Genomic DNA, 18,496 nt, shown 5'->3' on the forward strand with positions numbered 1-18,496 from the left:
TTATAGGAACGCCCACCTGGCGGGCAAAAAGAAGCTTTGCGCCAGTGACCGCCAGCTCAAGTAATAATGTAGTAAAGCAGATATTAAAAGGCGAGATTCAGTGGACACCTTATTGATGATGTATATTTTGTACAGGCAAGAGGATGAAGCCAGAATATAAACGCAATGTGCAAAGTTTCACATTAAATGGCTTCCCATAGAAAACCATTAGAAGGAAAATACCGAACCGTTAAGCGGACTGCGTTCATGTTCATGGCCTCATCTGCTTGCCTGTGTAAACCATGCATCATTAATGTGGTGATTACTGAATTTGATCTTTTAATATTACTGTTTTAAATATATTAAGGCACTTTGCTTTGATTGAAATATTGTCGCGGGTGCTTAATATGGATTGCAAATGGCCAAAACTTGCATTTTGTTCAGAAATGAGAATGAGAGGTGATCTAAATATTTGCGGCTGGGAAACAGATGAAAAATGGACACGCTTGTGCAGCAGTTCTATGGATGTTTTGCCCTCCAAGTCTGCGAGCTGGTCACGTGACTGAAAACTATCAATTGGTCCACAAAAAAGAGGTGATTAACTTTCAGAATGTGTTGATATAAACCATTTTATCTTTTTATCCTATTCATTTTCTGTGATATTTGCAAATTGTGCAACTCAAAGTCAGTTTTTTGGTGAATTTGTCATTTTCTAACAATACAAATTTACATTCAAATTTCTGATAAAATGTATTTAATGTAAAAATGGGTAACAGGGTGGCAAAATTGATTAAATCAATCTCTCATTTAGTAGAGGGTAGCTAGCTGATAAAATGTTTGTGGTTATTAATAAACATTAATAAACTCAAAATCTTTCACATACATTTAAGAAATATGTAAATTGTTAGAGACAGAGTAATCAGTTAATGAAATCTGAAACTAAAAACCAGAAAAAACATTTTTGTAAAAAAAATAAAATAAAATAATATATATATATATATATATATATATATATATATATATTCTTTCTATATATATCTTATTTGAATCTAGTTTAATGATGTACTAAAGTAACTAAAACGGAAATAAAAATTTATAAATCTATATAGATATACCTAAAAAAAGTTCTAAAAATAAATAGTTACTACTAAAATTTAAATGAAAGACACAAAAATTCAGATTCATATATATATGCAAGTTCATTTCCTTTGTAACTTATTTCAAAAAGTGAAACTTTCATATATTTTAGATTCATTACATGTAAAGTAAAACATTTCAAAAGTTTTTTTTGTTTTAATTTTGATGATTAGAGCTTACAGCTCATGAAAGTCAAAAAACAATATCTCAAAATATTAGAATATTTACATTTGAGTTTCAATTAATGACCATCCCTACAGTATTAATTCTGGGTATCTCTTGTTCTTTGAAACCACAATAATGGGGAAGACTGCTGACTTGGCAATGATCCAGAAGACGAACATTGACACCCTCCACAAAGAGGGTAAGTCACAGAGGGTCATTACTGAAAGGTGTGGCTGTTCAAGGAGTGCTGTATCAAAGCATATTAAATGCAAAGTTGACTGGAAGGAAGAAATTGGGTAGGAAAAGGTACGCAAGCAACAGGGATGACCGCAAGCTTGAGAATACTGTGAAGCAAAGCTGATTCAAACACTTGGACTTCACAAGGAGTGGACTGAAGCTGGAGTCAGTGCATCAACACCACGCTCAGACATCTTCAGGAAAAGGGCTACCAAGTCACTTCTGAAACAGAGACAACGTCAGAAGCATCTTACCTGGGCTGTGGAGAAAAAGATCTGGACTGTTGCTCAGTGGTCCAAAGTCCTCTTTTCAGATAAAAGTAAATTTTGCATTTCATTTGGAAATCAAAGTCTGGAGCCTGGAGGAAGACTGGAGAGACACAGAATCCAAGCTGCTTGAAGTCCAGTGTGAAGTTTCCGAAGTCAGTGATGATTTGGGCTGCCATGACGTCTGCTGGTGTTTGTAAATTGTGTTTTATCAAGTCCAAAGTCAATGCAGCCATCTACAAGGAGATTTTGGAGCACTTTATGCTTCTATCTGCTGACAAGCTTTATGGAGATGCTGATTTCCTTTCTCAGCAGGACTTTGGCACCAGACCACAGTGCCAAAACCAAGTGGTTTGCTGAACATGATATTACTGTGCTTGATTGGCCAGCCAACATGCCTGACCTGAACTCCATGTGGAATCTATGAGATATTTTCAAGAGAAAGATGAAAAACAGTCGATCCAACAATACAGATGAGCTGAAGGCTCAACAAGTGCCTCAGTGCCACAGGCTGATCACTTCCATGCCACACCTCACTGATGCTGGAATTTGCGCTAAAGGAGCCCCGACCAAGTATTGAGTGCATAAATGAACATACTTTAAAGAACTTGAACTTTTTTGTTTTGAAAATCCTTTTTTTAATTGATCTTAGGAAATATTATAATATTTATAATATATACTGGATTTTTGATGAGCTCTTTCATGAGCTGAGGGCCATTTCATAAGCTCTAATCATCAAAAAAAAAAAAAACAAACTTTACACACCTTGAAGCATACAGTCAACAACTTTTTTTGTTCTTCTAAAGATCTTCTAAAATGGAAGACAATAACAGAAGAGGTGTGCGTATGTTTACTGAGCCGTCTGGCAAAAGCCCAAGTTTAGGCAAAATACAAAGGGAAGAGTCACACCTGTGCGTTATCCTCCTGAAACACACACACACGGTCAAACTGATGCTTCTGACCTCCGACCATTGTGGTCTTTTCCTGTCTCCGGTGAAACATAAACCATGATAGACAAAATACTTCATCCTATTGACACACGAACTGGACAATATGTGCTTTTGCTCGGCTTAGGAACTATCATTCCATTGTCCTAAATGAGCTCATATAGTTCTGGTCCATGATTACTATATACAATATAGTAAGAAACACAGTTATCAAAAGGAAGGAATATCAGTACCACATTGTTTTGCATGCACTAAATAAATGCAAGCAGGACAACTGTGTGAATGTCACAGGAAATGACATCACACATCTCTGTAAAAACACAAGGTTGGCGACAATCGCATTTTCCAAAAAATATCATTTATTTTCACATAAGAATCTTCACATTAACTTTAGTTTTTTATCAAAGGTCTCTTTTTATATAATCCTCTTTATATACATAATATACATTTTACACAATAAATGTACAAAATAAGAATGTGAGAATGAAAAAAGGAAAACAAAAGTCAAAAAATGAATGGAAGTGATCTAACGTTAGTCGTATACAGCTGCGTCAGTCGTACGAACAACTGCCCAGAATTGAGCTTAAACAGCTACATCATGTCAGAGTCAGTGTATGCGCTGTTTTGTTCATAGTGCTTTAACGATTAGTGTTATAAACGTGTGTTCTTCTCAAATTGTAAACCCCGTCCAGTTTCCCCACACAAACAGTTACTGGTAGTATATAGTATATGTAGATTAAAAACAAAAATAGCAGACTTATATTGTAGTAACAGACTGATATATCAGGCAGGTCAATTAATCAGCAGATATTTGGCCATTTTGAGATTCATCAGTCAATAAAAGTGGCTTGTTTTGAGATTTTTAATTAAATAGCTAAAAATAAAATGTTATAAATAAATCATTCACTATTATTAAATTGCATTATATACTGTGCATATATATTGCAATCTAACGATTTAAAATGTCTTATTTTCTAGCATTAATTTGTGTTTTGCTTTTTTTTTTTTACATTTCATTAGACATGGGCAACCCCATATACCCCCATAACCCATATAATTTGGGTTATTAATATATATCATTAATATTTTGCATTATTTAGTATTGTCCAAACCTTTAAAACCCTTCTGTTGGCTTCCAGTTGTTCATTTGTGATGTGTAAGTGATGTGTGTGTGTGTGTGTGTCATTGATTGTGCTTGGCAGTTTAAATGCTGAGGGTGTTGATCTGACCCACTGTCCCGGGACAGACCATCACATCTCCTTTGTTAACATACACACACATTTGAGAGGCAGTGTGTGTTTCTGGACATATCAACATTTCTGTTTTGCCAGCATTTCTTTCTGTCTTTCATCTACGTACACATAAATCCATCGAGTTTCTCCTCTCTCACGTCTCATTCCCCTCTCTCTCTATCACACAGTAAACATTTTTGCTCACTATATACAGTAATTTGTACTGTAGCACACCTAATAATTTACTAACTCTTTAAAAAAAAAAAAAAAGAATGTACAAAAACAACACAGCATTTGTGAATGGAAGTGTGTCAGTGGATTTGGTAAACAGTATCGGATGCCCCCATTTTCCACTGACAGGGTGCCGGCGCTCAATATGACATACACTATTCATTTCCTCAGACGTCCCGTCACAGGAACCAGCACCATTTCAGTGGAAAAGGGGTTTGTGTGTGTTCTGTGCTGCATTTCCAGGTACAGCACACAGTCTTGTAAAATCATGAGAATAAAATCCACTGATGCTACATAAATTAATACGAAACTCAATTATTTCTCTGGATTAACAAAACATGAGAAAACAATAAAAGGTTTGATCGCTCTGCTCCTTCGTGAGAAGCTTTGTGGTCTTTGGCTCGTTCTTGGCTTGCGTCCCCTCATTATGACACTCGAATAAAGGGGTTGTCCATATCTGAAGTATGTGCTAATTCAAAATCTGCATTACTGTTTCAGTTTGTTATTATCCAGATTTTTTTAGTCTGGTGTTTATATGAGGACCAAAAAATGGAAAAGGGAAAAAAATTCCCTTTGCATGAACATTATTTCCAGAAAAATACTGACGTCTCGTTTTGTTTCTTTAGAAGTGTCCAAATTTCAAATCCCTCTTCATTCCAGGTACGCTTCTCCACCGGCACCAGCGGTGTGAGAGAGCTCCACTTCCTGTACGCATCTCCCAATGGCCAGCACTGGGATGTAAAGAGCTACCTCTGTGTGCTTCTATCAACACAGGCCGCCGTCATTATCGTCTTTTGTAAGTGTAATTTAGTCCAATGTTCATCTCACTGTAACACCAGCAATAATAAAATGGGGAGTAGAGTTGTAAGAACAGTCCAGGATGCTACTGAAATGGCAGAGTTTGTCCGGATGCTTTTCTGTACTTCAGGAAGAGCCACAACAGGATCATCTGTAACAGCGAAGCAATAAATATTTTGTTTTTTAGTAGTTGTAGATTGTATACCAATATAAGGCCAGAGACCATACTGTATGCGTTATTATATTATATATTAACAGTGTTTAGTTTTTCATTTTACTGAAATATATATATTATATATTTATAATGTTACAAACATTTATATTTTAAATGAATGCTGTTCTTTTAAATTATATATAGTTTTATAATTTGATAAAACTGTGTACACATTTACACGCTACTATTCAAAAGTTTGGAATAATACATTTTTTGAAAATCGTTTTGTAAGAGATCTCTTATGCCGACCAAGGTTGCATTTGTTTAATCAAAAAATACAGTAAAACTCAATTGGAGTGACTGTACCTGCTGGTAACCGATTAGACGGTGTGTGAGCTCCTCCCCCTGCGCCCACCTTGGCTCCGCCTCCTGTGCCGACCCTGGCTTCTTGAGAACCTGAATGGAAACAAACACCAGTGAATACACGGATCAACTGAAATGTGCAGTTTTAAGATCTGCCAATTCATCTACACACCACCAGGGCGGCGATACTCACCATCATTGGCAACTACGTCCACTCTGAGTTTCAGACACTCCTGTCCGTGGTGGTGTAGTGGTTTGGCTGTGAGGCAAAAAAAAGAAGACCATAAGGATTGAGGGGGATAAAAGGATAACAGAGAGAGGTAAATGAGAAAATGAGTAGCAGACAGGTTAATTAGAAAGGAGGTTAATAGTGTTAGACGTGTAGTGGCTAATCCACTTCTCTTTAGCAGCCATCTGGACCTGTGACCTGTGTCTGATCTTTTTTATTACAGTGGTGGAACTGTACTCAAATTCTTAAAGCGCTCACTACCACTAGAGTTCACAGTGTGTCAGAGCTGCAAATCCACTGATTTAAACAGCGACAATGAAAATTGGATTTCATTGTATTTGCATTTGACCCACTGACATTGATCTTTCCACACTGTCAAAACAGACCTAATGCATTTTTATCCATGAAACGCTCCACCTTCGACTGTACAATGCTTGCACAATTCGCTTTTTTAGCAGTATGCTTTCCTAGAAGGGTCTAAATTGGGTTGTCGAATTTCACCATTGTTAATTCTAGACCTCCATATTCCAGTCCACATGCTGGCTGAATTGTGCTCCTTGTGTTTCCGACTCCCCAAGGATAGCCTATGGGGATGCCAGAATGACACGTAGCGGTTTTGCTGCCAGTTTAGCAGTCCAAAACATGAATTGAAATGTATTCATTACTGTTGTGCTAACGGAGGGCTCAAATATGACTCACAGAGTTAGCATTCAGCGCATGGTTTGTGGGGCAATAAATCTATAATGGGTTTTCGGACGTTCAAAAGCATTTCCACCCCTAACCATTCTTCAAAACGATCCACCATAAATGTTACATTCATAGCTCAAGTGCAAGCTGACTTTTGTAAGGCCTGTACTCACAGATGTAGTAGTAGCTCTCGCCCTGTCGGAACTCTTTTCCCAGAGTGAATGGCGTGAATCGCTGGAACTTCTCTGAGAACTTCTCGGGTGCGTGTGGGGCGAAAGGATGGCCGCATTCCCAGCGCATCTGGTCATAGGATTGTGGGCGGCAGGAGTCGTAGTCTTCACGTTCCACCATGTAGAGCACGTAGCGCTCGGCATCCTGTGATGGCACTTCGCCCAGTGGGTAGTGAGGGCAAACGATGTCCAGGTAGTCGTTCAGGCGTACCTCAACCGCATAGTTGTCCCATCTGAACCTGAAAGAATGAGTGATTTCATAAATACTTTGTATAAAAATATAGATAACGCAAACTAACCCATCAAAAAACTACATTTTTTGAGACAAGACCGTCTAGCATTAGAGATCTGCAGAAAACGAGCAAAACTTCAGCGACGGTGACAAGAATTCTTCATTTAGAGAACTTTCACGGAACGTCTGACTTGAATGCCAAGCCTGATGCAATCACATTTTCAATTGCCCTCGCATTGATCTACAATACCATCTCAAAGACGACCAGACAGCAAATCACAAAGGAACGGCGGCAGGGAAGAAAAGACAAAAAAATGCGAACAATGGAAAGACAGATGAGTATGCTGATTTCTTTGCAGAAGAGCCCAGACAGATGCATGAATATAGATTATTCTAAACATCGGTTCACTGATCGAACCACATGCTGTCCGAAGTCAGAGAATAGGTCAGAGTCGACAAGAACATGGACATGTTGGCGTGAATGTGCACAACGTATTGATCTCGCTTGCCTCGTGAGAGCAGAGTCTTATTTACGTAAAGACATTAGCAATCTGTCAGGTTGCATCACCAGTTGATGACTATTGACTATCTGCAGAATCACGCTCACACTCACACTCACAAACACAAATGAAGAAATAAATCTGGATTTCGTCAACACTCCCTTACTCATTGCAGATAAACACACGCACTCCGGTTGACGGAGTCATACACACCCTGTCTATGCCACACTTCTCCCTTTCATTTGACACATGGAGGGAGGAGACGGAGACAGTCTGCTCCTCTCCACGCCCTCCCTCTCTCCCAGCATTTGCTTCATTCTTGGTTCTGCTCCTGTAGCTCTTCTGGCAGTATGCTATCTCTGTTTATGTGCTGCCCACTGATAGAAGAATGCCAGAGGTAGAAAGAATGCCCTCGCTTATTTATTCATCCATCCATCATCGGATGCCACTTTAGCTTCCATATGTTCATTTCTGAGCTCGGCTCAGGCTCAGACTTTTTATTATGAGCTCAATATCCAGCAGGTCTAAAATAAGCTATAAAAAGTTCTTGGGCTCCCTGGGTGCAACTTTTTGGATGGTGATCAGGTTTGTGTTCTAAAAATGTTTTTGTAGTCTGAAATTTGCTATTAAAGGTCAAGTTTTATTAGTGATCCTTGTTAATGCTTGCTAGCCCTTAAAGTTGCGATGAAACGGATGTAGTGAGCGATATTTTTTTTTCATTTTGTGAAGTACATCCAAAAGGATACTTGGTTCAATTCTTTGGATGTTGTCACAAGCGTGCATTCGATTGAAAAAAAAAATGGGTTTAAGAATTCTGGCATATGTCACCAGAGAGGAGTCTGACGTTTCGCCAGTTGAGATGTTTCGATTCATTGTAGCATGCATTGTTGAATTGTTAACAATGAGATCAATAACATGCATTTACAAATATAATTAGGGTGAAATTTTATTTCATGCTGACTGCAAAGTGCTATACTTTGGTGCATAATTTGTCTGCCACTGTTTACACTAAGGATGTGAAATGTCACAATTACTTATAATAAAGGAGTAAACCAAGGAGCCATATCTAGAATATCATTAAGACTTGTGGACAGACTCTCTTCACTTGGACTAGTAAGTAAACAGCAACAAATGCCCTTATAGCAGTCTAGAAGACCCTAGGAACCAAATAGCAACCCTCTGGCAACAATCCAGAACACCCTATCTTTATGGCAGTGGGTCTCGCTCAAGCAATCACCACTCAGATTTTCTTTAGAAAATGTAATACTCTTGCTAATGGAGTAAAGTATCGGTTGACAATGAAATATTGTAACACAAACCCCTCAAGGGCCTAAATGAGCGTCATAGACATTAACTGGGATCCTCCTAAATTCTGGTGAATTTCAGCTTTCCTCCCTGTCTGCTGGAAACAGCAGTAGCATTATTTCCCAGAGTGGGTGTTTCTGTCGGTGTGTGACAACATCCACACGTCTGTTCGATGATCAAAGTCTCCAAAGTCTGTCTAGCTCTCTCTTTTTCTTGTTTGTTGATGGGGGGGCCCCTTGGTCTTAGGACAGACGATCTGGCTCCAGACCTCTTCTAGTCTTACACACACACACACACACAGCCCTTTTAATTGGCCTGCTGCTTTCACTCACTGCTGATCCAAACACACACACACACAGAGCTACACAAAAAGCCAAACTTAGCACTCCCAGTCACACACTTCAATTCTCTGGAGACTGTGAACGGGAGTCACACACTGATGCATCTTTGTTTGATGAATGAAGCAAATATATCTCACCACCAATAATAATTTGCATGTCTCACATTCTTTAACTGCTGTCACCAGAGGCTTGGGAGCAGTCATCTGGCGCACCAGTACACACACACCCCGTTAAAGCCCTGATTAAAATCTGTTTGTGGTATGGCCCCAATGTGTTCATCAAAAGGGGGTCGGGAGGGGGGGCAATTAAAACACAAAGACTGGAATTAAAGTGGTCCCAGAGGGGGGCAATTATGCTGCTCCCCCCTCAGCCCCTGGGGGCTGGGAGTCAGTGGGGAGGGTGGGAGAAAGCAGTGGGGGATGGACCCCGTCTCAATACAGGGGTCAGCGAGTGCTCTCCACGCCAGTGTCCTTTCAAACACTACAGTTACTTTATCAATGCCTTTATTCATACAGTATGCCGTTTGCTCATTCTTGCATCATTCATCACACATACTGGGCCAAACTTCATCTTGAGCATCCATAGATGAACCTAAATCATTTATGCTTTGCGTTTTGTCCTCTGATCTTTGGTTCCAGGCTTCAGACGAGGCTCCATAATGGTGTTAAGGTTTAACAAAGGGACAGCTGAAACATTAAAAATGTTCTCTTCGTATAAAATAGCAAAATAACATAAAACAAAATTATACTCCAGTTCCATCCTTATCTTTTTCATTTGAGTAAAGAAAAACGAGAATGAATGAACTCTGTGCTTGATTTATGAACTTTGAAACCTGGCAGATGAAGAATACGGTTGCTTGTGAGTCACGTCCGCACTTACTGTAAAATGTGAATAGCTGAAGTTTTTTTCATGCTGAACTCTTCCTGTAAATATCAGTGGAACGCTCAGTAGGAAGAATTGACTTAATGCCAAATGAGCGACTGGATTAATCTCAGGTCTTTAATCTTTAGTTCAAAGTTTTGTTTTTGTTGTTCTTTTTTAGCCCCTCTAAGTCTGTGTATCAATTGGTCTCTCCTCCCTCTCCCTCTCTCATTTCAACACTCTATCACTTGCTGGAATGTCGGCGCTCAGAGAAAGGGGGATGATCAGCGGGGGGTGAGAGGGTGAGGAAATACTCGGAGTCAGCAGCACAGACACACACACATACAGGGAAGTTGGTTAATACTCTAGAAAAAGTTAACATTCTTCCCACATTCACCTGTTTAAAAGGGAAGGTCTGAGGTATTTAAACGCCCACCCACACACACACACACACTTGCTCCAACAATAGGTCTGCCAACATCCCTGTCATTCGATCTGTGATCTTTTGTAGCTTTTACCACCTGTTACTACAGTCTAAACGGTAATTAATGAAATTCTGACCCCGGATCTGTTCAAATATCCATCCTTCACTCACGCCCGCACACCTGCGTTTGCTGGTTAAAACGACTATGTCATTAGCCCCTGTCGTTTTAATTCAGTGCTAATGCAGGCGGCGTTGTTCCGGGTGACTGGTTCGGAATACAGTTCAGCAGGATCATCGGGTGCTCTGTGCTCTGGGATTACTCAGCCTAGGTTGCTGAGGGGCCAGGGGCCTCATTCAGTTTAATACAAGCAGAAAGAGAGAGAGATGAGGGGCCCATAGTAAGCTCTTTTATTGTTCTGAAACACAGTTGGAGCGTTACAGTGGAGGAGTTCGGTTGGAAATGCAACAAAGGTTGGCGGGAGACAGAAAGAGAGCCATAGAAGGAGAAAGGGAAAGAAATTGGTGAGGTGGTTCAGTTTGGAAAGGAAGATTTTGCCTATACTTTCACACACACACACACACACAAAACTTTTGTACCGTGCAGGTGTAAGAGAGATAAAGAATTCGAAAAATGGAAAAAAGCGAGGAGTCCTTTGATAAACCAGAATGGGCCGCTCTTGCGCTTGTCCTCGCCCTGACTCAGACCAGACCCGCTCTTTCATCTTTTCTTCAATCCATCCATCTCTGTCCACTCTCTCGGTTCGTTTCTCAGCACTCAATAAGCCTGTTTGATCCCCCATTCATTCTCCCAGTAGCTCCTCCCCCAGAAATCAGAAAGCAGATCGCTGGAATTCGAGGCATGTTGGTTAGTGACCTATGCTTGTGGACACTAACTCTGGCCCTTGCGATTGCCATGACAACCAAATCTGACCGGTTCCCCCTTATAGAGCCCTGCACGGGTCTCAAATTTAGGCCCTAGCCCGGCCCTGGCCCGAGACGCTCAGGCCCTAGCCCGGCCCACGTCCGACAGCTTATCAGAATTACCGGCCCGAGTCCGACCCGAGCCCGTCTTTTTTTCCCCCTTCTCCTAAAGCAGTTTATACTACTGTTTTGGCTATTAAAATAGTTCAGTTTTGTGTGTAATGGCAAAATTATTATATTTAGTTTCGTTTTTTTATTAAGTTAATTTAGAAAAACGTTTGGAGGATTTTTGTTCGTTAAATAGCCTATAAATTTTTGTTTTTTTAAAGTAACGACCAAGCGGCCAGCGGCATGAGCTGATCATAGCCTAAATCGATCATGTTTGATCGATTTAGCCTTCTCATATCATCTCGACTTGCCTAAAATAAAATCTATAGATATACTAGATATACTTCGGCCCGGGCTGAAATGCAGGGCTCTACCCCCTTTTGTGACAATATTCCATACCGGGGTTTTTCAATCTATCTTGTTTACATACATCTTATCCCCATCAATCTTTTTCTTTACTTTCAAATCGCTCAATCTTTTGTCTCTCAGCACCATTGATCAAGTTGTCAGATTTGCTTTCTCAAATTACTGAACTCTTTCCTCTTTTGTGAAGAAATGTTAGTGTGTGAAAGATCTACTCAAAAATGCAATGTTTTTGTCCCTTAATTTTTTTTTTTAAACCAAGAGAATGTAAACTGTGTATAATATCAAGAGCTAAATTTTTAAACTCTTAATTCATACGTCTTAAAAGCTGATTTAGGAATTAGCTATCTAATTCCTTATTTGTCCAATCTGTCAAACCAATTACAGACCCGACAGTTCAACTGTACCAACCGGCTCTGCTCAGCTCTGATGTCCTCTCAAAGATAAATTAATTACATAAATAAGAAACATGGGAGCACTCGGTGTGAAGGGAAATGAGAAGTACACAAGGCGACTCATATCGCTATGAAAATGGCTTCAGTAGTTCCTTGCATTGTTTGGGAATTAGCCATCCTGCAGGGGGAGTGGCCTCTCGCACGTCCCGTATAATAAAATGCGTGCAATGCGTCGTGGAAATAGACCTTCATCTTAAAAACCAATCCATTCAAGAACAGTACAAACAACGAGAGTGCAGAGACAAAACCACATGGGGTTGAGACTGTGACAACAAGATCCTAAGACAACAAATACACTCACACAAACTTAACAGCACGTCCCTGACAAATACTTAGCGTGTGATTGTAAAGCGCTGTTAAATACCTGTCAAAAGATTGATCTGTGTTCTTAAATATGAGAGGAACTGATTAAACATCAAAGATGTTAAAAATTAGGTGAAAGGGTGGGAAGGAATGAAGGAACAATTCTGGGAATTCTGAGGGAGTTGAAGACTGAGACAGCAGCGATATGATAAAAAGAAAGATAACTGGATTATTGAAGGTGTAATGAACAAATCATCTTTGAAACAAGGTGCGTGAGAAAGCAACAAGTGACAAATGCGAGACAGGCGCATAAGGCACGTGTTTATCCCCCGATAGTGAGCCGTAGACAAAACGATCACTTTCTCAAGCCCTTTAACTCGTGTGAATAATAATTTACAGAGTATGCTTGCGTACGAGGAAGTGTGTGTATCTGAGACTTGTGTAAGTAGTGGGCCGCTTGCGTGCGCAAGTGTGTGAGAAAGGTATTGTTTATTGTACGCGCAGGATGTGCCATTTTCCCGGGAAAACACTTGGCCAGGAAACTCACGAGGGAAAAGGCCGTCTTCTCAACCTTTGGCCAGAGTTCACTTTCTCACTCATGTCTGGAAATCGCAATATGGTAAATCTCTCAGGATTCGACAAATATCACACATTTCACACATTATATAAAGAAAACACTTCCGGCCAATGTAGGAGCTTAAATGAATAAGGACTACTGGAGAAGATTATCTTGGGTCAGCAATCGACAAAAAAAGAGACAAATTCAATTCACAAGACGAAAGATTAAGAGCTGATTACAATCTGGAAAAGGGATGAAGGCAATGAAGTCAGTTCTGTGGAATGGGTTTGTCTTAAAGAGATAGCCGTTCCAAATCCATCTTCGAAACAGAAATTAAGACATTTTTAATGGAATATGAGAGATTTCTGTCCTTCCATTGAGGAAGTCAAATTACTCAGCATTTTGAGGCTTCAAAAAGTTAAAAAGTAAATAATTAATCAAGTAGTTTATTTTGAGTGCTTTATACGATGAACACATTTAATTTAGGCTTTTATTCACACATAAACATTGATTGACGAACATACACAGAGTTTATCAAATATGACACTTGCTTCATTTCTGTTTCAAAGATGAATGAGGTCTTATGAATTCAGAACGACATGAGGCCAATTCTCATTTTTGGGTGAACTAACCCTTTAAATGGAAATGTGTACTAAACCAGCCGAAAAACCAACTCTCAATGGGCGGGAATCTGTAGAGCTTTGTCAATTACAGCCATTTGAATTAAACAGATATCGCCAGAATTCAGATTCAGGGAATGGACGAATAGGCATGGAGAAGGTGAAAGGGAGGAGAAAAGGGGAGCGAGACAGGCTCTGGTGGTAATGGCTGCCAAACCCGATAAAGAAAAGCAAGGAAAAAAATTCAACACCTCTTTTTCTTCCTTCTTTCACAGAGGGAAAGGAAATAAGGACAGGAACTGAATAAAAGGATGAAAAGCGCTGGTGTGTATGGCTGAGATAAAAGGTAGAGGGGACGAGGGAGAAGCCAGACGGAAGATCGGGAGAGAGGTGGGCTCAAGTGGCGGCCTCCCTATTTGAAGACCACCAGAGAGAGTGACAGACTACAGAGAGTGAATGGCACTTCATCACTCACTCTCTCACTGTCAGCGAACACGCACACACACAGATCTGATGAGTTTAATGCTAAGTGACATGCAGACAAAAGCAAAATGGCACTTTATCACCGGTTTCTATCTCCACTTCTCCTCTCCGCACACATTTACAGACACGCACAGTGACAGACACACCGCATGAATGCCACTTCATTTTGGCTGTGAACTCTGGCCTGCAATTGGTCACACTAGCCCCTGGTTTTGTTCCACTGCAGATCTGCTGTGGGAACGTGCTAATTTGGCTGGAACGTATAACAAAAAAGCACTTAGCTGGCAAAATCCCACAAGCAAAAAAAGCCCTGTTCCATGAAAGAAGAAAAAAAAAATCACCAGTGAATGGGACATTTTGGGTAGAAAACCAAGAAAGACCCATTTCTGGCTGAATTAAACCATGTAAAAGGCCTTTTTGCAGGGTGAAACAGTAACACAATGGGGTGATCACGAACAAGCGGAGAAGAAACAAAAATGTGAGGAGGTCTGAGAGTTTTGGGGTACTGATGGGATAGGGGCAGAGCGAAACGATCGAGGGAAAGAGTTAAAGAAAAAGGAGCAGAGGAGAGGTTGAACTTTGTGCCAGTTAACCATGCGGTACGGGGCACACAGCCAGAGAAAAGGGAGGAGGTTTGGGAAGGACAGGTAGAAGAGAGAGAGGCCAAAGAAAGAGATACAGAAAGAGAAGAAATCTCTATAAGCTTTTGAGTGCTGATAAAATAACAACAGCAACAATTACAGAAAAGGTTTAGAATCCATAAGTGATATTAAAAGATTAGTTCACCCAAGTTCAGTCATCATTTATTCACTCTCATGTTGTTCCAAAACCAAAACATTTTTTCCCCCCTTATGTGGAACATAAAAGGAGAAATAGTAAATAGTGGGCAAGCTGCTCTTTGCTGTATAATTACAATAAATGTTGGCTTTCAAAAAGCATAAATAAAAGATAATAAAACTGATTCATATGTGCTATATTCCAAATTTCCTAACTTTCATGCGATGGCTTGAGTGATAATCCAGATCATAGAGATGGTAAGTATGTATATCAGTCAGACCAGTTTCCTAAACCGGATTAAACAATTCATTGAAAAAGTTCCACTTGAATGATTCGTTCATGAATTGGACTTTGTGTGTTTCTCATGAACTTTCATGAAAAGAAAGCTAGGGTAGATGTCAACATTTTCAGTGAATAATGGTCTCAGTCTGTTCCTCACAAAAAAACTATCAAATGAGTTCAGAAATCTTCGAATATAGTTGTTTGGAGCTCTTTTATTATATGTTAATGGTGCACTGCTTTTTTTTTTTTTTTCGCTTTCTGGTTTCAACAACATGAGGGTGAATAAATAATTTACTTTTTAATTTTAGGTGAACTATGACTAGTGGTACTTCCAAATGGTTTAACATGGAGAAAAACACCCTCTACGGGAGTGAATTTAATAGAGGAAGATTAGTTAATAAATATATGAGCGAGTCAGTAAATCATAAGCAAGGGTTGAATTACAACTGCTCACCAGGACACTCCTTAATCGGCTCACACCTTCCAGTTGATCAACTATTGACTGTGAGTAACACTACAACACATGTGTTTCAGCAAGCAGCTGCAAGCACAACAAGAACACGCACCAGCAAATTCAAACATGCACACTTACACGACCGGACTCGGAATCACCTCTTATGCTGAAAAAAACTAACAAAAAAAACAAGCTCAGCAATGGTCTGTCGACCCTGAAGTCAACCTTCCCCCAAGACTTATACACACCTACACACACACACACACACACACACTGTCGACCATGTGTATCAGAGAAATCAATGTATAAATGGAACCTCATTATTACACTTCATGGACTATATTTCATTTGTGAAATTAATTAAAAGAAAGAAATGCAGACAGAACTGCAGAGAGAAAGAAATGTAAAAAGTATTGTGCAAAGAAAGAAAGAAAGAAAGAAAGAAAAAGAAAGAAGTGCAGGAAAATGCAGAAAGAAAGAAGTGCAAAAAGTATTGTGCAAAGAAAAAAAGAAATGCAAGAAAATGCAGAAAGAAATGTAGAAAGAAAGAAAGAAGTGCATGAAAAAAGCGTCTCCTCAGCCCCTCTAGTATTTCTATGAAAACAGGACCTTTGGGGTCTTGTAAATTTTAACACCAATTGTTCAGAGATGACAAAATCATTGCTGTAACTTAGTATGATCCTACCTTGTATTTGTCAGGTTTAGCTTTGATTCATTTGAACGAATCAGTTCATTTCAGTGAACCGGTTAAAATATGCCCCCCCCCCCCATTATTTTATTAAAGTAGGCCTACTTATTGTATTACCACTCAAAACTATTCTCAGAAGTCCACAAACAGAAATTAGGCTACTGCTTTTTTGTAGTTAAATATTCCTGTATTTAGTTAGGTACATGCGCTACAATTTACCACATGCTCGAAAAAATAATTGTACCTTGTACCACCTTACTTAGCACCCCTGAAACAAAGTTCTTCCTTTCAGTCAATCGCAAGCGCTCGGTGAGTCGGTTCAACCGAATCATCATAAAGAGCCAGAATTGATTCGTTCGCGTCTGCCTCGTTTCGGCAATTTGAGATTTCTGCTCTGCGCGTTTCAGCCGGAAAAGTCGCTCAACATTCAACACCTCAGGCTACACGTCAAAAGAGCAAAACGGCCCTGTCAATTTCCTCGTATTTTTCTGTTCAGCCCTTTGGATTTTCCCAACTTGAATTAACAGCACCATATGGCAGGACCGCTGTTGAGCTTACATTATATTAATATGCTCATAACCATAACTACTGCTATTCCCCTTAAGATAGGAGAACGAGCATGGCCAGCACACACCCAGCAAGCATCACTTCTTCTTAAGAGGCAGATTTGCGCATCACATGTACAAATAAGGCAAACAAACATTCAGTGATGGACAGATTATGACGCAATAAGAGTGTCTGAATTATGCAATCTGTTACAGGTAAAGATGTAACATCAAAACGTAGCCACAATGTAAACAAGCAGGCGTCTCCACCTCCGACCATAACATAACACCCAAGAAACATTCACACAGAGAGAAAAAAGTTGTAATAATTTACTTCAACATGAAAAAAGCCATATGATGCTAGAATTTGCAAAAAAAAAAAAAGTTAGTAATTACTAGCAGCCTTTCAGCGTAAAGTAAATTCTATTATAATCATTATCATCTGATATTAAGTTTAAAGGAAAATAAAAGAATGGTAAAATATACTAAATAATTGACTTACTTGGGATTGGTACGATTCCAGAAAACAGTGTGTCTCTCAGCAGATGCAAGCAAAGCGCAGATACTCGCAGCGATGTATAAAAGCCACATCAGATCCATTACAGAGTCTCTGTGATTCAATCCAAATGAAGAAATTAACCAGCTATAGGTAAAGTTCTTCTAAAGCCCTGTTTCCGTACAGCCGTGTAGCTCTAAGCTTTTTTGAATAGGTAATAGGCTGTTAGTACTAAGCGTTCAAAGATTGACAATAAATCAAGAGATCCGTGTTTGTTATCTTTCTGGTCAGTACTGAATGAAACTTTCCTCGCGTCGCATTTTGGTTTTGTTGAAAGACCTCCGCACAAGCCACGCCCCAACGCTCCAACAGCCAATCAGCGCACAGGCGTCCTTCCCCACAACGGAGAAGCAGTCGATCGCCCTCTACAGATGTATTGTAGCCCAGGCTCAGTTTGGGGAATTGATTGTTATCATATTTTCCGAAAAACTGCGAATAGGAACTATTCTTAGAAATCCGACGTGGTTATGGAACATCATATGATTAAAAATAAGCGTTTTGTATCGATTCCCTCCCGGCCAGTCAAAGGACATCGCGTTGTGATTGGATTATGCGAGCGAACTGAAGTGTTAAAGGTTTCGTAAAGGCTCCCTTTAACACTTAGGGTATAAATGCTTTCATCTTTTCCAATCAACAAAGTTTTTTATAAATAACAAACCATTGACACTTTCACACAGACTTGAAATGCAAGTTAGACTAGTCTTTGGTCAATCCAATTTGGTCTATTTTCATTTGTTTTCTGTAGTTTATACAATTGATAGGCTATTTGATGAATCAGCTTAATACACACAATTGATTAACCTCCCACAGAGAAAAGTCATGCTCCTAATATAAATTCAAAAGAAGTGACTAGCATATAGCTATTTTCAGAATAGCCTCTGTACTGAAGTTGATGAAGAATTTCTTCTTAAACATGGAAGTACATTTTTACATACATGCAGGTCATCTTGGTGTTAAAAACACTGTGCATTTGAATATCCAAGACATGCTGCTTTTTGCATAATATAGCTATAAGTATGCATATTCGGATTCAGAGACAATGTAATGTAAAAACCCCCTGCTGT

The 18,496-nt window shown here is 39.5% G+C and overlaps 1 protein-coding gene across 1 annotated transcript; it reads right to left on the reverse strand.

Annotated features, from left to right (window-relative positions):
* Positions 1 to 3,069: 3,069 nt before the first annotated feature.
* Positions 3,070 to 17,709, reverse strand: LOC306885726 (ephrin-A1-like). The gene is made up of 5 exons (XM_079442459.1): positions 17,379 to 17,709; positions 6,599 to 6,894; positions 5,703 to 5,768; positions 5,513 to 5,602; positions 3,070 to 5,143 (listed from the first exon to the last, which is right to left on the reverse strand). The coding sequence occupies exons 1-5, from the start codon at positions 17,474 to 17,476 to the stop codon at positions 5,019 to 5,021; spliced, it is 675 nt and encodes a 224-aa protein (XP_079298585.1). The 5' UTR covers positions 17,477 to 17,709; the 3' UTR covers positions 3,070 to 5,018.
* Between the last annotated feature and the right edge of the window lie 787 nt (positions 17,710 to 18,496).

The sequence above is a fragment of the Barbus barbus genome, assembly GCF_936440315.1.
Source record: "Barbus barbus genome assembly, chromosome: 19".
NCBI classification, from domain to species: Eukaryota; Metazoa; Chordata; class Actinopteri; order Cypriniformes; family Cyprinidae; genus Barbus; species Barbus barbus.

Coding starts and splice junctions, on each gene's coding strand:
- LOC306885726 (XM_079442459.1), bottom strand. CDS start 17,476: ATGGATCTGATGTGGCTTTTATACATCGCTGCGAGTATCTGCGCTTTG. Junction 5,769..6,598: donor CGAGAGCTACTACTACATCT/GTGAGTACAGGC, acceptor TTTGCCTCACAG/CCAAACCACTACACCACCAC. Junction 5,144..5,512: donor GTCTAATCGGTTACCAGCAG/GTACAGTCACTC, acceptor TCGCTGTTACAG/ATGATCCTGTTGTGGCTCTT.